The sequence below is a fragment of the Taeniopygia guttata genome, chromosome 4, assembly GCF_048771995.1.
Source record: "Taeniopygia guttata chromosome 4, bTaeGut7.mat, whole genome shotgun sequence".
Lineage (NCBI taxonomy): Eukaryota > Metazoa > Chordata > Aves > Passeriformes > Estrildidae > Taeniopygia > Taeniopygia guttata.
In genome coordinates, this window is record NC_133028.1 from 23,348,354 (window position 1) to 23,373,353 (window position 25,000).

The 25,000-nt window shown below is 41.8% G+C and overlaps 1 protein-coding gene across 1 annotated transcript; it reads left to right on the forward strand.

Annotated features, from left to right (window-relative positions):
* Positions 1 to 6,129: 6,129 nt before the first annotated feature.
* UCHL1 (ubiquitin C-terminal hydrolase L1) lies at positions 6,130 to 10,978 on the forward strand. The gene is given in 9 exon segments (NM_001048259.1): positions 6,130 to 6,247; positions 6,362 to 6,373; positions 6,864 to 6,992; positions 7,848 to 7,998; positions 9,215 to 9,300; positions 9,376 to 9,423; positions 9,793 to 9,862; positions 10,189 to 10,247; positions 10,561 to 10,978. Coding segments are annotated over 9 exon segments (675 nt in total). The 5' UTR covers positions 6,130 to 6,214; the 3' UTR covers positions 10,648 to 10,978.
* Positions 10,979 to 25,000: the final 14,022 nt, after the last annotated feature.

Genomic DNA, 25,000 nt, shown 5'->3' on the forward strand with positions numbered 1-25,000 from the left:
ACCAGAAGACTAATCATAAGATACATCAAGAATACAGGACCATGTCAGTTATGTGGAAAAAGCAACCATCTTTCAGGATTCTGAAAAAAAAAAACCAAACAAACATGGGGGGTTGGGGATTCTTATTATTTATTCATTTATATATTTTCATGAAGTGGCTTTGTTGTTCAGTGATTTCAGTAGTCAACTACTTTAAATTCTGCTTAAGGTCTCAATTTGCATAAAAAAGGATAAAAAGCCTTTTACATCTGCCCATCACTATCAGTGTGCTTCTCTTTCTCCTGAAAAGAAGATTGCTGATATCCAGGATATATTTTAAGATGGTTTGTTGTGCTGACTTGGACTAGTTACAAGATTTCACAGTAAACCCCCTGCACATGAGAGTTCTTGTCTACAGGGGCCTCTGTTGTCATGCAAGCTGGACAAACCCCTTTTTCTTTTTTCTTCAACAGACACAAAAATCCTTCTGGTAGAGCCATACTTCTCTCTTCTTCATCCACAAACAGGCTAGCCAATTTCTTCATTTTCTCCTCACATTTCCCCCAGAAATACCAAAGCTACATTAGCATGTAAAGAGGGTGCAGGTGACAATAGACTGGATCCAGAAGTTAGATCCTCAGCAGCTCTTCAAGGCGTATATTCTGTTCTTTCCCTGAAATAGTTTAATTCTAGAGGTTGGAGACTGCTGACATAAAGAGCTATTTGGGAGATGGCCTGTGTCTTTCCCTCAGCACCCCATAAGCCTGAGGAAGTGCATCTCTACTACTGTAAAAGTACTATTGACTCAATGTCTTGATATTCTTTCAACTGACTGACAACATTTCTCATCTCTCCTTGTTTTCTGCTACTCTCCTCCAGCTTAGAAGTGGCTACTGCTCCAGAGCTGATTTGAAGCAGCCTTTTATTTTGTTTCACAAGAAACTCATCCTGTCTAAGGTAAGTTCAGGGAGAGATTAATGCTTTTTGAGTGCTATTGTATGGCTGTTGAGCATTCAGAAACAAATCTAAGGATGGTTTTGCTATCTTTGCTGAAGAAACTGAAGACTGTGGGGAGAAGCAGACTGGGGTCACCCCAGGATGGCCTGGCACAAAGTACTTGGAAAGAGGCACAGTGTTGCACTAGAGAGTGTATTACAAGAGTCAAGTGCTGATATTTACATCTCTCACAACCAATAGTTTAAAACTATACAGCTTGTCTTGTTTCATTTTGTTAATCTGAGGAAAGCATTCTCTAGATAAAAATGTAAGTAGGTATGCAAGTCCTCATCACAGATCATCCAAATATTACATTGAAATGAAAATTAATTATTATTAGTTATTACATGTATTATGCTAAATCATTGCACAGAATTTCAAGAGGACCTTTCCTCTTGAAATGTATATTTTACATGTCTAGATAAAAGCACTAATCCTAAGAATATTTAAGTCAACAAAACAAAGAGGAAGGAAGCAGGGACTGTTCTCTTCTACAGGACTAGAAAGATGGATTATTCCTGCCTATAAAGGAAAAAGGACAGATGGCTTACATCACCAAAGAAAGCATTTGAGGGAAAGGAGACAGATACTGATTGCCCAGGTGCCAGCATACTGTCCTTCTTATCCATTGAGACAAGCCTTGCAAGCTTTCATATCTTTCATAAAGCGATAGTATATAATTTCCTGGAAAATAAGCAACCCTTGTCCACAATGATGTCCCTCCTACCTTTCCTTGTGAAAAGTGGAAGTCACTTTCTGTTTGTCCTACTGTGAAGCAAAGCATGCTGTTGCTGTGCTTCTGGTAGACACTATCATTTTTTGGTGGACATGATTTTTCCGAGGGATGAAGCAAAGAATTATCAGCATCTTGCCAGATAGATCTGAAATCAAGGAAATCATATCTGCACTCATTGGAACTGAGACTTTCAAGGCAAGCCTTCAAAGCTACATTTCAGCAGTTTAACACTTCCACTTACAGACTTCCAGAAGAGCTCTTTCATTCTGTGGAACACATTCTTTACCTGCTGGTGGACTTGGCTGTAGTTCAGAGCAATTGCAGAGTCACTGCTAGCAGTCAATACACACAAAGGCAGTCCTTGGCTGAGCAGCCACCTTCATCAGCTTGATGCTTTTATCTGCATTGCTTCTGTTACCCCTCTCCAGCTGGTCTTCATCTCAGGTCAGACGGGGATCACATCCTTCATTATGTCTCCACCTCATAATTATTCAATTTCCTAGACAAAACATATGCTTCTTGTGGACAAGGGAATACAAGAACATAAATTTTCCAGCCTTTACATTAAATAAAGCAAGATTTGGGCCTTCCCCCCTCCCCCATTCCCAACTCAGCTCTAGGCTGCTTTGAATTTCTTTCATTTGCAAGTCTCCTGCTTGACAATTGAGATGTTTCAGCCCAGAGCTCCTGGCCCACGGACCTGGAGAGCAGCAGCTGACAGCCAGGTGCTGAGTAGTGACTGGAGTTAGACTTCCCCACATGCTGGACTGCATGACTTGCAGTCACCAAGGCTCCTCACATAAGTATCTAAATTAACCTGGATGTAATTCAGAAACAAACAGATGTGTCTCTTCCTGCTCAAATCTTTCATGGACCCAGCCCCTCTATAAAAGCACTCAGTTGCTTGGCCTATTGATCCCTCTGATTTTCTAATTAAAGGCTGGGGCACTCTCATGCAGGAATTGCTACTGTGCTCAGGACAATTTACCAGAAGAGAAGCGGGGGATGTTACAGCCTTACACAGATACCCAACACCCACTGTCCCTGCAGTGGCCTCAGATATGTTTTATGATTGATACATTGTGACACAGTGTACAGGTTCTAATCGGGATGAAAATATTTTTCCCCATAGCATCTGTCATAATGGTGTGTTTTGGATCTGGGTGAGGGTTAGGATTAGGATTTAGAGCAGCATAATCCTACCATTCCAGGGACACGTTTGTTCCCTCCACACCTTTCTCTCTGGGCCATAGCTTCAGCCCAGAGCTGCCATTAGAGCTAGGGTTGAGACCCACAAAGTTTCCAGCTTCAGGGCCACTGTCACAGCAGGAGGCATGCCAAAGGGAGCATGGCCCTGCATCAACATTGCTCCATCCACATGCAAGGATACTGCATTTTTGTGTAAACCAATCCCTATCTAGCACACTGCTATGGTAAAACAGAGCTAACTGCAGGATTTACCTCAGCCCGAATTTACCTCAAGCAGGATTTCCCCCCCAAGCCAGTGGAGGTACTACAGTAAGTCAGCAGAGTTATCTCAAACACCTTCTACTCACGGAAGGGTAAATGCAAATGTGCAGTCACCAGGAGAATGGCAACACGCAGTAAATCCTGTGGTTCCAGCACCTGCACAGCCATGTACCTGCATCCTGCTGCCTGGTCAGCCAGCTATGGACAATAATTGTTTGTTTTGAAGGAAGGGAGTAGGGAATTAAGGAGGTTTCCAGGCATGGATTTGGAAACCTTCTTCTGGGACGCGGTCATTATAAGAAAATGAAGAAAAGACATGTGTCTGACATGTTTGCTAGGCAGGTGAGGACACTGCAGAAGATTTTGACTTGGACTGCCTCAGGGTTTGGATTTTGGCAGGACAATAGGAAAATTATTTTCTAAAGAACAGTATACAGTCTCAGCTTCCATTTTGGGAGCTCTGCACTGTCTAAGGCCAGGTTTGCCTCCTTTACTACCCTACTTGTTATAGGTGCTTTTGTTTGGAGATCCTCTGAACTCAGGAACATGCCTTATGTGTAGGTCTAGTTCTTACATAAACCTTCAACTGGAATAAGGTGAGAAGGTAAATACTGACACCAAGTCCCATGTCTAAGAGAAAGTAATCTGCCAAAAGACCATATATGTAGCAAAGATTCCTCTTTCTAGTTTAGACAGCTGAGCAAAACTTTTACACCGAGAACTGAGCTGAACATCACAAGTACTATTACTACATTTGGACAGTTCAGAAAGTTCACAAGTATGGCCAGTCACTTTTGTTGCAGTAATGGAAATGAATTGGATTAAATGTCTTAGGCACATCTTCTCTGAAGAAAGATGGTCTAAAGGCTTCCTTCATCTTTGCAATGAGGTGGACGGGCTGCATCACAGGACTGACTTCTGTGACTTTCTGAAGTCATCTTTATGCAACAGTAGCCGTTTTAGAAGTCTGATATTGTTACACTTACTGTTTATTTTAAAATTAGTGTATTGATAGATTTGACAGATCCTTCCATAGAAACAGTTCTGCTATCACTTCCTGCATGCTGTACATGGCATACTGAGCCTGAAATTACACTTGCATAACTGTTTGTAGTCTCCCTCAACAGCCTAGACACAGGAGCCATCCCAGGGATGGCTAGCCTAGAGGATTTAAGTACTGCCATTGCTGAGGCAGGCTGGAGTCATAACCACCATTTGCTGCTGCACAATTCAGAAATAGGATTTTCTTGCCTTTTTTAGTCTTCTCTTTTGTAGACTGCAAGATGAGTGTTTGCTATCCTCTCAGAGGAGCTGCATGCAGACTCTCCCACATATCTGTCAGGGACCATTAGCATTGGACGTGTTCATTCATGGTGCTTTGATATCCTTGCATCTTACAGTGCATTAAGAGTTCATCATAAAAGGAAAGATAGTCAAAGATACCATATATAGGATTAATATTTTGGGCCAATTTTATCTTGCTTATAGGCATCAAAGACTGTTTTCAGCTACAGTAAAGGGGAAGGAAAGCAGAAGTAAATGATACTGTGATTTACTGTGAAACTTTCCACTGTCCTCCCCAGAAATCTTTGGTTTTGAACCGTGTGTGCTCCTCTTCCCTTTACTGTGATGGAGTAAATCACAGGATCACGGTGTACTTCAGGAAGGGTTCTCAGGATATCTGCAGACCAACTTCCTCCTCCAGGCATGACCAGCTAAAAGATTCGACAAGGTTGCTCAAGGCTTTATCCTGTCTGGAAATATCCCAGCTTTGGCCACAAAATACAAAGCCTGCCTTGCTATCCTGCTTTTTCTTCACTAAGTCATCTTATAGGTAGAACTAGTGTGAGACGGCGTCCTGAACCTTTTATGGCCATATTTCAAAGATTAACTCTAGGCCTTTTTCCCAAGGAGTTCATGGTAAACTGAGTAATGTTGATCACTAGGTCTCAGTTCAAAAACGCACGTGTGCAACCACCTGATGTAAATGATTCCCCACTAAATTACAGTGCAATAGATCTAAAGGTGATTTAAATGTGCTTGAAATGAGGCAGGCACTTAGAAATTTTGTTGCGCTGGGGCCCAAATTGTTCTGAAACACAGTGAAAAACCAAAGGAAGAAAGTCATCAAAACCAAACAGACTGCAGACATTCAGCTGACTCTTTTGTTCAGTATTTGCATTGTTTGAAAGACAACTGTGAAGCATCTCGCTTATCCACAAGGCTCCCATCAGGCTGTTTACCAGTAAAATCTGAAAAGCTGTTGGGAGCCCACGTGATTTCTAGTATTTTGAGCAGGTTGGTTTTGTTTCCTTGTTCAGATATGTTCTAGTCCAAAGACATTGTGCACAGAAACTGTCAGGTCATGAATAAAAGATAAAAAGCCCACTATTTTTTAACCAGCTTCACTGGACTGGTTCAGGGGCTGGTCCAAATGCAGAAATACAATCAGCACGCAGGAGACTTTCATGTCAGATTAACGATACTGGAAATTTAAAAATAAGTGTTTAATGATTTTGTTGAACATCGAAACCATTGTATACTTTACGCAACGTACACAGAACAGGGTCTGATGCTTAGGAGCGGCTAGGCACATAAATGTAGACACTGGGCTTTCGGGATGCAAGGAGCCCGGGGGCTGGGCTGATGGTGGAGGAGAAACCTGTTGCCCTGGGTGATGCCAGCCGCTTGCCCACGCTGCCGGGCCGCTTCCAGCACTTTCTGCACGCCAGCGTCAGGAGCCCGGGGTCCCCCCGGCTGCCGGCCGCACCCGCTCCTGCGGAGGCGGCGCGCCCCGGCCCCGCAGCCCGGCCGGGCTCCCCCGGCCCTTCGGCCCCGCGCCCCCGCCCCGGCCCTGCTCCTCCCTCTCCCCCCGCCGCCGCGCCGAGTGGGCCAGCCCGCCCCTATATAAGAGCGGGTGGGCGGCTCCGCGCCCCAGCGTCGCCAGCGGCTCGGCAGCGGAACTGCCGCGGGGGACATCGTCGTGCGTGGGGCACAGCCTGCCTTCTTCCCGGCTCCCGCCGCCCTGCAGCCATGGCCTGGCAGCCGATGGAGATCAACCCCGAGGTGCGCGAGGGGCAGCGGGGACAGGGCTGCGGCTACATAGCGGGTGGTGGGACGCCGTCTCTCACCGGCACTCACGCTTTCCCCCTCGCCCCCTCCCCCCGCATTGTCTTCCAGATGCTGAACAAAGTGAGTTGCCGCCGCCGGAGGACCGCCGCGGGCGGGAGGGCGCCGGCCCTTCCCCCTCCATCCCTCGGCATGCCGCCCTGCTGGGGAGCGCCAGCCGCGGTGGCGGTACCCGGCCGCACCTGCGGAGCGGCGCCTCCCTCCATCCCTCGGCTTCCCGCCCCGGCGGGGCGCGGAGCGACTCCTGCCTCCGTCCCTCGGCTTCCCGCCCCGCCGGGGCGCGGAGCGACTCCTGCCTCCGTCCCTCGGCTTCCCGCCCCGCCGGGGCGCGGAGTGGCTCCTGCCTCCATCCCTAGGCATCCCGCCCCGCCGGGGCGCGGAGCGGCTCCGCTGCGCGGGGCGCGGCCGCACCTGCGGAGCGGCGCTGAGCCCGGGCGCCCCGGGGCGGCGCGGCCGGCAGGGGGCGCGGCGGGGCGCGCGTTGTGCTGTGTCACCGGGCGCGGCGGGGACGGGCGTGGCGCGGCCGGGCCACCGCTCTCTGTGCCCCGTGCAGGTGCTGTCCCGCCTCGGGGTGGGTCCTGGCTGGCGCTTCGTGGACGTACTGGGCTTCGAGGATGAGGCACTGCGCGCCGTGCCGACCCCGGCCTGCGCGCTGCTGCTGCTGTTCCCGCTGACTGAGCAGGTGGGTGTCCCCTCCCGGCAGGGTGGCGCTGGCCGCCGTCTGGAGTGCGGCTGCCATCCCCCAAACATCAGATGGTTGGGCGTGGATGGGGCTTGGTACTGGCACGGTGCTGTGCTTGGTCCCAGCTTCCAAATAGCCTCAGCTGAGCAGACCCAGCCTCCAAATTAGCCTCAGCTGAGCAGACCAACCAACCAACTCATTCCATCCCAGTGTTCCTGTGAGATTTTGCTTTATATCAGACTGAGGAGAAAAAAACATGAGTGATCTTGAGTGTGAGGCATAGCAATTCCATTACCATGCTGAATCATTGGATCTGGAGAGGCCTACATTGCTTCTTTAAAATATATTCAATTTACTTGATGCTAAGGAAGTGAATGAGATGAAATCAAATTCAATTAACAGGTTCTTAAAAAGAAGGATTACAACTTTCCAATAGCAATAGCTTTTTCAGTTGTTTATACATTGTTCTGATGGGGAGGGTCTCAAGAAAGCAAATAATTCTAAAAGGCCTATTGTAGAGACATGCTGAGTAGCCTTGTTCAATGGACTAAAGCAACTGAGAGAGGATATAAAAGAGCTTATCCATGATATTATTTCCCACCCCAAGCTATTTCCAGTGTGTAGTGCAGATGGAGAAGCTAAGAACAGTGCCTTTGGATATGACTGAATCATGCAGGTAGTCAGTCCATTAAGCGTTGGCCTGAATCCAGTTTAGCCATACGGTGCTTACTGGTTCCACAAATATGACTCTCTGAATAAATCTTTGTTTAGTCCTGATACTGATACTTACTCGTCTGCTGCACAATACAAGGATAGGACTGTGATTAAATGCCTAAAACAGTTTCGTGTTTACAGCATGAAAACTTCAGGAAGCAACAGACTGAGAAAATAAAGGACCAAGAGATCAGTTCTAAAGTGTATTTCCTGAAGCAGACCGTCAGTAACTCCTGTGGAACAATTGGTCTGATACATGCAGTTGCTAATAACAAAGACAAATTGAAACTTGGTGAGTCTGAATGTTCTGAAGTACTTGAATTTCTATTTTTTTTACAGCAGATTGAATGGATATGGGCTATTGGGAGACAGCTTACTTTCATGCAAGCCAAGTTAAGGCATCCTGTACTGTTTCAGTTGGTAAGTGGGTCTTCCAGCTCTTGCAGAGGAACGTGTGGACTGCCTAAAACACAGAAGGGAGTGTGCTTTGACTCCTGTCTGCTAGCTGCAGAGGTATTGTCCTAGTAAGCAATGCAAGAGGAAAAGGGCACTTAGCAAGACTGACCAGAGTCTGTCTGTAATTAGGAAGTACTGTGTTCAGAAGTAGTTATTGACATTAAGCTTGATGTCAATATATGAGATAGAGTTCTTCATGCTTCTTATGTCTGATATAAATTTATATGCTCAGGGTAGCCTGTAAATCAGTCTAAAACATGTTTTCTTTTTGCTGGACAAGTTGTATAGATGAGGGTTTGTAAGATGTTTCTTACCAAGGTAATAGTTTTGATGGTTTCTTTACTATAGAGAAAGATTCTTTTGCTGTTCAGAGACTAGATCTGCAAAATACAACTACCATTATTCTAAGAGAACTTGGACCCTTTCTGTGATGTGGGATTCTTTTTTTATACAAAGGAAAACACGTGGAAGTCATAGTGAGCATTGAAGCACAGTTTTGCTTTGTTCTTCTTAAAAAAAGGATTCACTGGAGTAACACTCTTGATGAGTGAAGCAATGATGCAGCATATCTTTTATGTGCATCTTAGTACTGCACTACTAATTTGTGTTTGGGCAAACCAACTTGTCATGAGCAAGTTGCCTTCATTTGAAGGCAGCGAGACAATTTCATCTACACATATTCTGTTAGTTATGTCTCCTATAGATGGTACTTTTCTTGAATTTCTTCAAAACAGGATTGAACATTTCTGCTAAACGTGCAGTGGAGAAATCAGAAAAGCTAAATCCCATTTGAAAATTATTTTCGAAATGAGCATCCAGAGTACACTGAAGCACTCTTTTCTTAACTCTGGTTGTTTGTGTAGATTGTTACTAATACCTTCTGTGTTAATAGCTTACTTTAATTGGTAGTTATAATGTGCTTATGTTGGAGATAGTTACAGGCTGAATGCAATGACTTGTAGTTAGTGCAAAAAGTATTGATTACTGTGGGCTGCATCTAAACTGTGACTGATGTTTTGCCTATACTGAATAAAATGTTTCATCTTGTGCAGAGGAGGGGTCTGCCCTGAAGAAGTTTCTTGATGAAACAGCTGATTTGTCTCCTGAAGAGAGAGCTAAGCATTTGGCAAATAATAAGGTATATGAACTACAAAAACTGCTGACAGTTATGAGCATTTAAAGATGTAGTAACTTGTACCTGCTTTCTCTTAAGGCTATACAAGAAGTCCACAATTCTGTTGCGCAAGAAGGACAATGTCGGGTAAGATGTGTAAAATCTTGGGAAAATGCTTAATGAAAGTGGTAGAGCAATGCTTATTTTTTGCCTGTCAGATAGCTGTTAGAGTTTATGAGGAAGGAGAAATGAGTGACTCACGGGTGAATGCTTGTTCAGGATTTCTTCGTCAAACATGGATTGAAAATTTGGATCAAGACCCAGTTGTAAAATACCATTTTACATTAGGATTTCTGGTATTTGACCTTGTAGAAGTCTTGCCACAGACCTCTTCCACTGAACTTAAGTTTTCAGTCCTTTGCTTTCTTGTTGAAGTTTCCTCTGTTCTAGTCAAAATTGGGTTTGCAGTGCTAGCTTCAATCTATCTAACAAATATATCTGATGGTGTCTCCTAAGGTTGAGGACAACAGTGTGAACTTCCATTTCATCCTTTTTGTCAATGTGGATGGACACCTGTATGAATTGGGTAAGGTCCTGTGAACTCTGCGTTTGGACAGGGCCTAATTCACACTGCACAGCAGCGTTGGGGGCTCAAGCAAGATACTTTGTGCTAATTAAACTGTTTGCTGAGGCTCTTGGAACCAAAACACAATTTGTATCTTCATCTGAAGATTTTAACTGATGATGGGTTTTACTGAAGGCCTAAAGCATATTGTCACTGGTGTAGCTGAGAGCACTGTTTCCATCTCACTCAGACCATTGACAATTTGTTTTGACTTCCTCAGTATCATATGTGTACTTCTTGGGTCTACTGTGCTCAGTTCTGCTAATTCAGAAGTATTGCTTTCACAGATGGCCGTATGCCATTTCCTGTAAACCATGGCACAAGCTCGGATGACTTGCTGTTGAAGGTAAGTCTTCTCCCTTGTTGCTTGTTTCCCTGCAAAACAAGGCTTATAAAAAGCCTTATAAAGGTGAGAAGTCTGCATGTGGTGTACAGTGGCGGTACCTACTTGCTGTACAAGTCTGTGCTAAAATCTGCTAAGTTTATGACTACTAAAGGTATTGTCCCCAAGAGCTAGATACCTGTTCAGTGTATTTATTAGCTGGTTCTATAAGATTATATAACTTAATTGGTGGAACTCGGAGAGAAGATGCAAAGACTTGTTCTCTACAGGAGGTGCATTTGGTTAGTCTAAGCAGCTGTATTTTTTCATCCCCAAGGATTCTGCTAAGATCTGCAGACAATTTACAGAGCGTGAAAAAGGAGAAGTTCGTTTTTCTGCTGTGGCTTTCTGCAAGTCTACCTAAGACTCTGAAGAGATGCACGGAAAGCAGTTTAATAGCACACCAGTAAATGCAGTTTAAACTCCAGTGCTTCAGTACTTGTTAAACACAGCTGTTCCTGGTAACTTAAATGATTTCCACCTTTTGCTATACACAGAAGCAACATCAACTGAGCTTATGCTAAAGGATGAGCTCAAGTTTTAATGTGAACAGTTTGGACCCATCAGATATCTTTAGGCTCTTTTTTCACATGTTAAGTAGAAAATGCTTAACAGGGCTTGTTTGATCTGTGTTATGTTAATTGAGTTGTTGGTTGATATTTCCTTGTCCTTAATGAGAATAAAATGTTCTGCTGGAAGACTAAATGGACTGAAGTGATGACTAATTTTCTCTAAAAGGAGTTGAGCTGGCATCCTCTGAAAGTCTTCTTTTCAAAAGATGCTCAAAGCTCTCCTCTGAGCAGAAAGTACCCTCCTCTGGGTAGCAGGGCAATTGTTTTTTCTAGTGTCTTGGAGGCTTTCAAGGATGGAGAGACACTGGTCTGTGTAACATGTTGCAGTGCTGCATGTTGTGCTACCCTTCTAGTAAGGCTTTTCCTAATGTCCAGTCTGAAACTCATAGCTGCAATCTGCCACCCTGAATACATTTATTTTGGAGGAGTAAGGTGTGATAAATTAACATTCAAATGTCACCTTAATGTGGTCTGTATTAGTGCTGCAAGCCACAGAATATCCACTGAGTTGGTTGATGTGTTTCTTTATAGGGGACAGGTAAAGGTATTTTCCCTACCTGTAGCTATACCAAACCTGCTGGCTGAGGCAGAACACAATCCTGGGTTAGTCCGTGTGTGCTTACTAACTTGTGATTCTGTTATGAAGACCTTTAAAGAGGCTATATTTATCTGTCCCATCCAAAATGACCTAAAAAGGAGAAACCCACACTACACTAATTTTTACTAGCAGGATGACATTTTGGATTCAAGGGAAAGGTATTTGATAATCCATAATATATGTTCTTTGGAAGTGAACTATGACCTTTAGAAACTATTTTTTCCTGAGTCTTGTTGCTGTTTGCTGATCTTGCAGCTCCCTGCTGATACTTCAGGTAGCTGTAGGCAGGGATAAAACACCCTTAAACTTGGGTCTGTTATTCTAATGCAGTCCTAGTCTGTCCCTGGCAACCATTTTATACAATGCTGGGTAACACAGTCACAGGGCTTTTTTGAAGGGTAATTCAAGCTCTTATTAAAGCTCTGTGTGGGCTGAAGTTGTTTTATATTGGGCCTTGTTACTGCTCATGTAATTACCTGATAGCTGACAAAGGGTTGCAACACATTTTAATTCAAAGTCTAGGAATTTGGTAAACCTCAGCATACTCCAATTCTAAACATCAGTGCCTTCAGCTTCTGTTAGCAGGGAGGTGAAAACTATGGCTAAGACATATAACTATGACACTGCTATGTGTCATTGCCCTCTACAACAGCATAAGCTTCTGCCTCTTAGTGGAAGTTGTCATAAGGTGGGGGGAGAGGCCTCCTGGGGCATCTCTGCTGTAGCCCTGCTCCAGCACCGGCTGGGAGCCATGCCTGTGGCTCAGGCTGCTTAGCAACACAGCCATCAGCAGGGGACAGGCAAGCGGCATGAGCACGGGAGAGTGGAAGGTGCAGTAAAAACCAGCTGCAGGAGGAGGAGCACAGGAACTGCCAAGTGAGCTGTCTGCCTTACCTGGGGCAGTGAGCTTTAGTGCTGCAGAGGACCCTCTCCTTGCCTTAGGGCAATTACTGACGGTACCATGCTGTGGGTGTGCTTGTGTAGAGTCAATGCTGAAGAAACCTGAAAATGTCTTTGAGATACTACTATATGTATTTTTAGTGGTTGCAGCAGTCCAATATTTTGTGGTTTACTTTTTGTTTTAATTAGCAGTACAAATGGGGTTACTGAAGTTACCAAAAGGAAACATTTTATTAATTTAGACATCATGAAAAAACAGGGAAAGGGTTGTTTGTGCCAGACTTTTCTTATTTTCTCACACTCTGGTCCCAGGTGTCGTTTTGAAGGATGGAAATAAAGAGAAAAACTAAAGAATGAATGTTATCTATCTACTTATGTATAACATCCACTAGCAAGGCTGTTGTCCCCTGCAGAAATGATGACAAGGGCTTAGGAAACAGCTGGGCTTTACTTTAAAACACCTTGAGTTTCAGACATAGGAAGATGAGTTATTGGGATGGCAAAGATCTTGGGAGCTGGAATAGAGATGTCAAACCATGGGTGGTGATCTGTAAGCTGAATAGATGGAAGATGTTGCAATATTGCAGTGCAGCTGTTCCAAATGTGTTACTGCATTCAGAAAAAAAGTCACAATGCATAGAAGTATGCATTTGACAACTAGAAATTCTATTGAATGAGCCATAAACAGAAAACCAGGAAGATGTTTTAAAGCCATATCAGGCATGTATAATCTCAAAATAAATGCTTTTTCTTATGAATAATTTCTAGTTAATTTTACCTACTTGCCAGTTTTTAAATTTTAATCTTTTCCCATTATTTCACGCTTCGGCAGAAATGTTTGTGACAAGAGTTGGTTTTTAGAGTGCTATGTATCAAAACTCTTCTCATGAGAAGATGCCCTTATAATTTAGTATTTTTTCTTGGGCACGTCTATCTGAAATGAGGGTAATTTCTTGTCCTTCCTTGTTTTCTCCTATTTGTTCTTATAGCTATAGTTTAATTTGGAACTGTTACTTTTCCTTGATTTCCTGTGTGTCCTTCTTAAACAAATTAACTCTTTTGACCCTCTCTACGTCTCATCTAAAGCCCTTCATGTTTTTCCTGAATTTACCCCTGAATTTTCCCTGTGAAAATTGTTGAGAAGGGCAGGAGCTCGCAAAGCCTGCTGTGTTTTATGCCCACTCTGAAGAAACTCCTTCTCTTCCAGACAGAGGAGTTTATTGAGCAAATTAATTTGAATTAACAGGTTCCTGCCATTTTTGTGCTGCCTTCCAGAGGTGGACAGTTAATATATAGAATTATCCTTGTAAATATTTGAGAAATATTGAAGGTAGGATTTTAGGCTTATCTGTTTAGACATACACATTTAGAGCTAATTGAGAGCTCTACCAGGGTTGACTGTGTGCAATGTATATTTTTCATAACCATTTAGTTGCCTGCCTGTTGAAAGCTGTAGTCAACTTACTCTGTAGATGGCAGCATTGGGAAACTTAGAGCAACAAGTCTGATTTAGGACCAGTGACAGATCCAGATCCTATCTCAATTTTTAAGTCCATAGCTAGTCCTATTGCTTTCAGTGGGATCATTCACATGCTTAAGCACACTTCTGATTTCAGAGCCAAATAGCCAGTCCTTATCATAATTAAAAGTTAGGCATAACGCAACATGCGAAGCCTCTTACACATATGAATAGTCTTTGGCTTAGACCCCCAGTTTACTTGCAGCAGATGCACAATTTTTGTCCAATATATACTGCTGTGCACTATATACACTACTATTTCCATACTAAGTAGAATTATTTTTTTGGGGAAGTAAGGAAAGTGTGAGACTAACTCCAACAGCATCCAGCTTTTGACACACAGACCAGTTTATCAATATCAAATATTTAAGATGGAGAAGCAGTTAGCTGAAAAAGGAACTAGATACACTCATATCCTCTGCCATTAATGCAAATACAGCAGGGCCTGTGTTGGGCATTGGGAGCAAACGAGACTGGCAATAAACCTTGTAGTCACAGGATCCCTCTCCTGGTGCTGCCAGCAGCCAAGAAGAGGCTGGTGACAGGACTTTGGCTCAGTGAAACTGTGGACTAAATGAGAACAAACACAAACTGAGAAAAATGCAGCCAGAAGCAGAATAATAGCATTAAAGGTTCTTTGTGACCAAAGGACATAAAATATTACTGGCATTTTTTAGTTTTTTACATATTGTACAGGATGCTATTAAATTACAGGGACTGGTTGGCATTCCAAATGCTTCGAAGCCAAGGAATCTCAAGGGATGAGAAGATGGGTTAGAAGAAACCCCAAAGAGTTCAACATGGTGAGGTGTAGAGCCGCCCTATGGCTGGGAGGTGATGAGCTGAGTTTCAGCCTTTGCAGCCTGGGTGTTATGGCAGGTGCCAAGTTGAATATAAGCCCATATGTTGAGTGCTCTTCCTGTAAGGCAAATCACATACTGTGTTGGGAGTCATATTGGGAAGAAAAGACCAGCAGGTGGAGGGAAGTTATTACCCATTATTCCTTGGCACTGGTGAGGTTGCACCTGGAATAGTGGTTCAGTTCTGGGTCCCCCCACTCTGTCCAAAAATGATGTGGAGGAATCTGGAGAGCATCCAGCAGCAGGCTACAGAGGCAGGGAGCATGTGGCCTATGAGGAGAGACTGGTGGAGCTCAGCATATATAGTCTGGCATGGAGGAGACTAAGGCAAGGTCTAATTGTAGCTTACAACTACATCAAGGGCAATTGCAAAGATGACAAAGCCATATTTTGTCCTGGTAGTAGGACATGGTCTATCAAATGGCAGTAACCCCAGATTGCAGCTTGGAAAGTTCAATTCAGGACATTTGGAAACAAGAAGAGTATTTCTTTCTGGGAAAGTAATATACTGGAACAATTCATCAGGGAAATGGGAGCATCTTCATCCTTGAAAGTGTGTAAGGGACCAGAAATTAACAACCAGCTTCTGTCAAGCTGCCTGAGGTTACCTATTACATTATGAAAACTTAGAGCAGTGATCAGTGCTGCTCCAGCCTGAGGAACTGCAGAACTTTCATTCCCTTTCAGAAAAGGGAATGAAATCTTGAAATCAGAGAACAAAGACTAACAAACACTCTGGAAATGAGATATGATTTTAAAAAATGCAATTAAAAAAACCCATAAAATTTGGAAATAGAGTGACTAGAACTAAATGGACTGAGAAGAAATGAGGGGCAGTGAAAAGGACCAAACCTTGCCAAAATTACTCCAATACAAATGCTGAAATCAATGAAGAAAGGTAAACAAAAAGAGAGGAGGAAAAAATTGAAGAATTGACATGCAAAAAAAAAAAAAAGGAAAAATTTTGAAACCAAGTGGAAACAATAAAAGTGAATGGGATGACAAGAAGTGCAGGGAAATGGACCAAAGCTTGCCCAATTAATCCCCATTGAACTCACGAATGCTTTGTGTGGGGAGGTTGTTCCCTGGAGAAGGAGCTGGAGGCTGATGCTGCTGACTGCTGGTTTTCTTCTCTGTCTGGGGTGGAAGGAATGGCTGCAGGAAAGCAGCCAATGCATCTAGGGGGAGGTGCAGGTTTTGTTCCTGATGGGAGGGCTGTCACTTCACGGAGTGGGGGAAGGCAGAGGCCAAAGAAAGACCTGAGGGAGCACTTCCACAGTCAATGAATCAGAAACTGAAGTATGAAGAGTCCTCCCTGAGGATGTGTGCAACATCCCTAGAGGTACCCTATGGGGAAAAAGAGCAGTGAGTGATGGGGGAAATGGAAAAATGAGAGAATTCCTGGACATTTTTCATTTGTCATCTTTCCAGCAGTACCATAAGACTGTTCAATGAAGTTTCCCAATCCCTTAAATAATTGTGCATCAAAAATGTAGTGCTAGATGAAGCTCAGAGAACAAAGAATGAGCTATGTGGAACTGATTTGAAACTTCTGTACTTTTTGCTTAGATGAGCTTCAGATGTGGTTAGATGATATTGCAAGGCCTGCAATGAGATACAAAAAGTGAGGTCTGCATGATGTTTGAGAAACAAGACTAGGCAAAGGTATTTCAGTTAGTTTAGCATTTCCAGCAGGGTACCATAAAAAACATGACAGTCAATTAGTCCATTGCTTAGGAACACTCTGTGCCATACTAAGAGGTATTATTACTTACAGCGCTGTAGCCAGACTGAGTTGCATTTTTTTTTCAAGTCTTCATATGTATGCATGTTAACCTCTTAGAAGAAGAGCTTCTACTCTTCTTCTGTGTTGAGGGTGGGAGAAGTGCAGCTTAACTATACCCACTTTGCAAGTAAGGAATGGAGACATAGATTCCCTGTTGTTTTTTTTTTTTTTCTTTCCCCAGAGAGAGTTCTTATATTTACTCTACTTTGGCTTTGGGCCTGAGTTCATACACCCTCCCTCTCAGCTGGACTTATTAGCTAAAGCTTAGTGTTAGACTAACCTCAGCTTGACTGACTTAGAGAATAATCAGGTGAACTCATGTCTGTCTGCAAAAGAGGTCTGTATTGATACATAATCCCATGAGTCCCCTTATAATGCCTGAAGATATTTTTCCAGTAGACTTATATTGCAACTCAACATTCAACAAATACTACATTCTCCTTCTTTTTCCCCATTTCCATTCCACAAAAATGTTTAGCAGCACCGGGGAGTTGAGGATGATGCATAAATCTAAATTTCAGATAATTAGATGAAGAGTGTTTGCAGTATTCAGGCTTTCTGACAAGCTGAAGAGTCTGGTGGCAAGGCTGTGGCCATATTCCCGATGGTTAGAAGAAGTATTGATGAAGGAACAGGACGGTTCAGAAAATAATATAATTATTTGGCTAGCTTGATGCTTTATCTGACTTTACTAACAATTCTTTCTTCTTTCAGTGAACAATGCCCCCTTAAGGTCAAGTCATGTCAATAAACAACACATTTCTCAGGATCAATTCTTACTGAACTGAATGTGACAAAAGGGGCTGAGTGCCTAATTTTTCCCAACTTCAGAAAGCAGCTGTTATACGTTTTTGATGCAGCCCAGTGCTGTTATGAATGTGATCTTTCCTAAATACACAGTTTGGGACTTGGTTTTCAATTTTCATGACTCTCTGAGAGGAAGTCATAAAGTAATCTCTGCTGCGTTTTAGAAATGATCAGTACTGGCAACAGTGACAACACATTTTCCTGTAAAACAGAATTCAAATCTTTTATCAAAGATGGCAAAATCCTGTTAGGTTTGAATGAGTACGATGCATGTTCGTGGCCCTTGGTCGAGCTATGAGGGTTTAGGAAAATTGTTGCTCTTTGTGAAACTGCAGTGTTTCAGGGCAATGAGAAACTGCTGGTTAAGCAGCCAGGGATCTTCTACAATGTGTTTTTACAAACGTTGTTTCGTTTCTATGGTCTGCCTGCCACAGCTGTGCAGGGATCCATGTCAGTCAGGTGATAGAATTTAATCCTTGCTTAGCTGCAGCGTGGATGTGTGCAGTTTGTGAGTGTCACTCCTGAGGTTTGTAGTAGGGGATGGTCCCAGGAGAGCCTGGGACCACTGCCTGTCTTTCCTGCAGGGAATGCACTTGCTATGTTGTGGGTTGAGAACCACACACTCATTGACAGATTAAAAAACAGTAGGAAGAAATCAGCTTAAAATCTCTTTGATTTTCAAAGCTTGAGATGTTTCTTCTGCCAGGATCAAGCAATTTGTGGTTTTTTTACCCTATAACTTAGGGTAAAAACTGGTGGTTTTGAAAGCAAAATACGCAACTGCACTTGAGTCCCTGTGAGTGCAATTAAAGAAAAATAAATATTGTTGCTCAAAAATTTGAACCATTAGCTTCACAGCAACATTGGTTTTGTTCCTTACTCATTTGATACATGTATGTCAGGAAATGTCATTAGGTTCATTAGACTTGATGGGGCATGGAAAAGTTCTCTGCTCAAATACCTTCACTAAATTCAGCTCCTAGGCTGCAAAAGGCAAATTTATTTTTAAGTACTGTGTAGCACTTGGGGTCTGATTTTTACAGAGTGCCTCAGCTCATGGCTAGTCCATGATCTCAACTGAAATCAAGCCTTCAGTTAGCCTCTAACACATGGTTGAATTTATGTATAGGCTGAAGTGATTTCCTCAGTCAGACACTTGATGATATTTCCACATCTGTTTAGACTCAGAGGCTGAACTCATCACATGAGGAGGGAAAAAGTCCATTTGCTTTCAAGCAGAAGCCCCTCACTTGGTATTTTTCACTCTGGACAGGACAAGGAATTAACAAACTGCCAGTCCTTCTTACAAAATTATATCAATTCTACTATATCAAGTGGGACAACTTTCCTTGGAATTATACTTTTCCAAGATTTCATATCCTCACTCATCTGACTCCATTTAGCACAGGAAATTACAGTTAAGCTGTAAGAAGACTTACCCCGACTAAATCCAAAGTTTATAAATTATAACAAGCCAGAGAATGTGAATCTCAGCAATGTAACTATAGTCTGAAATGTAATCATTCACAAGTTCAACTTCTTTCCCAAATACTTTTTTACCGTGGCAGTAACATGAGTTTGTATAAATAATGTATGCATTTTTAGCTTATTTGCACACTGTAATATAATAGATAATATTTGTGTGTGGGCTGTCTCTGCCTTCATTCTCAGACAGGAGATTTTTGGACTTTTCACCAGCAGTGGCCACCAACAGAGCAACTTCCTTTTCTTTGTGTTTTTTTTTGGTGGTGGTTTTTTTGGTGGTTTTTTTTTTTGTTTTGTTTTGTTTTGTTTTTTTTTTCCCATAAGAATGCTACTGGAAACCTTCTTAAGAAATAAGCTCTATAAAGCTTCTTAAGAAATAAAACAATAACAAGTTGGATATGCTATATCCAGTTCCACAGTATTTTTCATGGCTATGGCAATATCTCAATATTTGTCCTTTCAGTATTTCAGCAGTCAGGCCAAGGTATACTTACTATATCTGTGCAATAACCTCACATACAATATGGACCAACAGATGAAGAAAAGGCTCTCTCCAGACAAAAGAGCAGATCTAGCAACAATGAGGGCCAGAACCAGTCACACAGTTTGGATTTTCTTGTGCTGTCCTAAACAAACCACTGAGTGGACACAGATTCATTATTTTCTCCTATGTACATAAGAGACTTAATGCACATTATGTAAAATATGCATAATCCAATATGGATTATCATAGTAATAATAAAAATAGAATAAAATTATAATGGAGCATAATAATATAGAGGATTATTTAAAAAACTTTTAGGTTAAATAAGAAATCATAAACCATGCAGCTAATACCTCCTGTATGGTAATGCTTTAAAATGCTTGAGATAGAGTTATTGCTCACAAGCATATTCACATGTAAGAGGAAGAGGATTAGGAACAAAAGTAAGAACAATTACTGCATTGAATTGAGGGGAAGTTTATCATACACTGACTTCTGAAATACACTAGGTTTTAAATTCTAGGGTTTGCCTTTCTAGGATTTAAATTAGGCTCTTGCTACCTAAAATTTGTGCAAAGAGATTGGCTTTAGCTGTTCTTTGTTGAACTATTTTTCTTTATGGATGATTGCAAACCCTTCAGGGATCACAATACAAACACTGTCAAAATCAACAGTGGTGAATGTGTAGGGTGGGGAGCATAAATTAGGGAACTTCAATGCCTAGTTAGTGCTTGGCCATGGCAGAATAAGTGGCCAGCCCCTCAGGAGAAGGACTTCACTCCTTGGCTATATGTAACCAAACCAGTTAAACTAGGCAGGTCCCTCAGCATTCCCTTTTAGGATCAGCTTTAAAAAGGAAAATAGCTGCACTGTGCACCGACAAATTCAGCTTAATGGAAAGTGTTACCACCCAGGAGAATTCTGGCCCATGACCTAGATAATACAGAAGCAAACCATTGTGTGACTGCATCTCTTTAGCAAATGTAGTACTGCAGTCAGCAGTCTGCAAAAATACTCACTTTCAAAGCAAGCTTTCGGTAAAGCTTTCAGAATGACTTTTGTTTCAGGAGGGAATAATAATGCCCAGCACTAGAAAGGACTTTTCAACACCTGTTTATTTATTTATATTTATTCTTATCTGGGGCAAAATAAATCCTTGTGCTTTTTGTTTGCAAATAAAGCAGGGACAGTGAAATTTATAACAAAACAAAAGGGTGCATGGTGGCACCATTAAAGCTCTGTCCAGCATATATAAGATAACTAGCTGGAAGAAACATCTGCAAATACTAATACGCATATACTTTGTAAACTGTGAAAAAAAACCCCACGTATAGTGTAGGAAAAATGGTTTGAAACTCATGCCATTTCTTGTAGGGAATTACAGTTGACCTTTCTGCATCAAAAAAAAAATTAAAAAAAAGGACACGGAAAATATTGGAATGGAATACTGGAAAAAGGCTTCCCAAACTACAGCCAGTGCATGCTCATGGTATTCAGGCGTAAAACTGCAGCCCACATACAGAAGGCCAGGATTCTCATTTCATAGTTAATTTAGAACTGTAGCTAATCTGAGAAAATGCTTAGGGTCTGGAGTGGTCTTTTCATGTAGAAAAGTACTGTATTATAACACACAGATTTTGAACTTGAATTGGTAATGAGTTTCACCTACATCTTGTGGCTCAGATGTGTTTGTTTTAGTACATCTCTAAGTGTGTAGTCTGGGAAGCCTTCAGGGTGAGACATAACAGATGGACAGAAGCAGTCCAGGTTTGCATTTCTTCAAAGCAGCCACAAAACATGAGCTATTCTGGAGTTTAACTGGCACCCACTGGTGAGGGGATGTTTCCCTAAAATGTCTCTGTCCTAAATTATCCTCTCTATTCCCACCCTATCTCAAAGAGTGACAGTTTCTCTCGATTGTGCAAAAAATACCTCTGCTCAAGAGATTCCTTGGAACTCTCATCTCAATTATATATATTACATTTTGATTCTCCCTGCCCATCCAAAGTATTTTCCCCAAGCTTATGTCCACAGCTTTTGGAAAGTTAACACAGCCTTTTTCATGAATACCAAATAAAGGTAAAGAGTACTCTTCAGTAGTGAAAGACTTAAAATTTTCTTTTGAAAATGTCTGTTAATTTTTGGTTTGTGGTTTTTTGTTTTCATTTCCTCAGAGTTGTTTTGCAAGCAGGGTTTTGCCAGTGTTGAAGATGGAACCACATTGATGTAAATAGGCACAAGAAATTAACTTGCACAGGGAAGCTGGTCTTTTCTCCGTTTTATGTCCTCCAGAATCAGGGTTTGAATGAAGCAAGTTCGGGCAAGAAGACAGTAAAAATTAGTGGAGTTAAACATTCCTTTCATTTCGCTTAAGAAGAGTTCATCCAGTTCCTACAGGGTCATAAACCCAACTTCTAAGCCAGCTGAAGTTGGTGGCCAAGTGCCCAGGGATGGCACATTGTACTGCTTACGTCCTGAGCCTTCTTTTACTCACCTAACAAAACTCTACAGACCTATAAGAGGCAAGAAAGCCATTATTATCCAAAGCAATGAGGATGCTCACTGAAAAGCCACAGTACTGTGGACAACTGGTAGAAAAAGCAGGAGGGCTGGGTGGTCAGACCAGGTCACCAGAGACTTACATTCCACACCCTGCTCTGCCACACTGTTCTTGAGCAAGCTGCACAAGCAAAGCCCTGCTCCAGCACATTCTGTCACACAAGGAAATCTCAGCCTTCAGTTAGGCAGCACGATCCTCTACAAAACCAATGGGAAGAACAAAGGGCTTATGGAACACAGGGGAATACAGAGCTGTACACCTACAGAGGAGGGTGTTGTTTAAACCAGGCGATGGGAATACTAAATCTAGACAGAGTTTTTCCCCAAAAGGACTTAAACATATTGTGATGGTGAGAAAGAGCTATTTATCCCTGATTAATACTCTTACAGTGAATAATCTCCTACTGTTAGGTGTCCTTTTGAATGAGAGAAAGAGACATGACAGACTGTCCTGTGTTATGTCACTTCTCTTGGTAGGTGTTCTCTTCTCCTCTGTTGCCAAAACATATACTGAATCACTCTATGTTTAACTAAATTTAACTACGATCTGGCCCATTATGATGAATGGGTCTCTCTTGCTGCAGTGGCCCCCCATTTGAAAGCAATGAATACTCCTTGGAATAGGGATTTGACTCTCTTTCACACCTGTTTCTAACTTATTCCATGAAGGCAATATCTTGACATCTCTCCTTGCCTTAATGTATATCCAGTTTCTTTATGCAAAATGTATTTCAGAGATCTGTACAATTTGTTGTACAAGGTAATAGTCTGCTAGTGGTATACAGCTCCTAAAACATATAAGCATCAGATGAAAAAAACCCAGGAAGCTGGAGGCAGACCCCTGACCTCCCATCGGAGCCTCTCCCACTAGGTGATAACAGATGTGCACTCTGAGAACGACAAGATTTTAGTCAATCCTGTTCTGTGAAAAGCCTCACCTAAGTACTTTACCAGCCTACTCACTTGGCAAGAAGAAGACTGAGTTTAAGAATGCCCTGACCCTGAACTCAGATCACCAAGCAATTCTGTGTTAACAGGAGATGGAGACCCTCTAGAAAAAAATAAATGCAAAACCGTGACAGCACTGGTAGAAAAATATGGCCTAAGGGCAGGAAAGCTGCATTAGGCAGGAAAGCTGAACAAGTGAGGATTTTAGTAGTGCCTAAAGAATGAGTGAGTACTCAGAGTTTCCTGTTGGATTTAATGTTTAGTCCCAGCTGATGGTTAAAACAGTGGCCTGGTAGCTGTACAAAGTAAGGTTATTGAAGGAAGCGAGAACTCGCTTTGCAGGCTGATGCTGTGTTCTTTCTATAGATGGCGCTGGAACTTACCGAATGCTTTGTTTTCCTGCCCAAAAGTTTTCTGATGCTGTCAACGTAATGCCATCTCAAAAAGCACACTGAGGGTGAAAAAAATCCCTCAAAACCATCGGTAACACTGAGGTGCACCTCGGGTCACAGGTGTGATTTCTAGTCTTAAGAGGATTATAGCATTTTTAAAGATCTCATCAAAAAGCATCCTTGTTCAGGATCTGTGAATGGTCAGTAATACGAACTTGGGGTAGAATGTCAAAGGAGACTAAACATATAGTAGTGTTTGACAGATTTTTCTTCAGTGAATTTCGTTACTTGCTTTTGCACCCACATAAACTTTAAACATCCATAACAAATCAGATGGTCCTGGTTGAAACATAACTTCTGAATATTTCCAGAGTGAATATAAATTCAAATGCATTGTAAGACATTTGAAGCAATTAATGTGGAAATTATAATCATTAGGAGCAGGAGATAACTAAAAACAGCTGCTCATACATGACAAGTCATATGCGATTCCCTCCATTATCTTTCTGCTTGCATATAACAACTTTTGTCTCAACACTGCCTTGAATAAACGTCACTGTCAGCATCCTTAGTGCTCACTGGTAGTTTAGCAAACATCATTGTCAATAAAACCAGGTCAAATACACCAACTCAATAAACTCTGTTTGCAACCACAGAACATTTCTAAAAATAACATTGAATGAAAACAACCTCTATAGAAAAATTTGTTCATCAAATTTACAGGAGTATCAACAAATTACCTCGATTCAGAGTCAAAACACTTCATGAAATCCACAGGGACAGCCCAGAAGCCTGGCTTTTCCTCAGGATGTGGAGCTCACATTACAGCAAAGTGGCCTTTTTAAGTGTTACAGCTTTAGAGCTACTGTAACACCAATAACCACTGCAGCACTGAAAGCAAAGTAACAACTAGTTACACATTCACACCAAGCTTTTAAAGTCTAATGAAAGAAATATTTCTGCATAACTCTTTCAATCATAATCCCCAAAAATTTATGTTCCTTTTTCAATAACCTCAATATATATATAACTATATGTATGTTAAAAAAGCAGTATCAGATTGTATTTTCAATCTCAGATGCAACTTCTGTTGCAAATGTAATTTTAGAGTGAATTGTCATTATATAACTTCCTTTCTGACAGTTCTCCTGCTTTTATCACCTAGACTAATAACTTGTAAATATCTATGAAAATAATTAATACCTTTATCTTTTGGGAATTTACAGTAGTATTCTTCAAAATTAAATAAAGTGCTAGTAGTATGTATATAGTAACTGAGCGAGATTTATGGTTACAATTTTGAAGAAATAGGCCATGGTTTATAATTGTTAGGCACAGTCTTTTTATTTGGTGGACAGCAAGAAATTTATTACGTGTTTAAGCATTCATTTCCTTATTTTTGTGCATGTTTTCTGTAAAGGATGTGTTAACTGCATTACAATCGCTGAAACAGGTTTGGAAAGTCAGTCCTAAGTTTCATATTCATTCACCATATTATAAACTGAGGATATATCTTGATGTAAACATCTCCCTCCATAATTCTGTGCTTCTGCACAGTGTTTTTGTAAGAAGAGATGAGTCAGGGGATGGCTTTTTGTATTATCAAAAGTTTTAAGTGCAGAATATTTCAATTAAATCCTTTCAATTGAGGCACGGAAGACCAGAAGTTTTAGAGGGAGATAAGAAATTGATCCCAGAAGTTAGGACGCAATCTTCCCACTGTCCAGCCTCCTCTCTGGGATGGGGTGCAGAAACCTCATCTCTTTCTCTTCTGTAGATTTCACAAGCATTGAAAAACATAAATGTG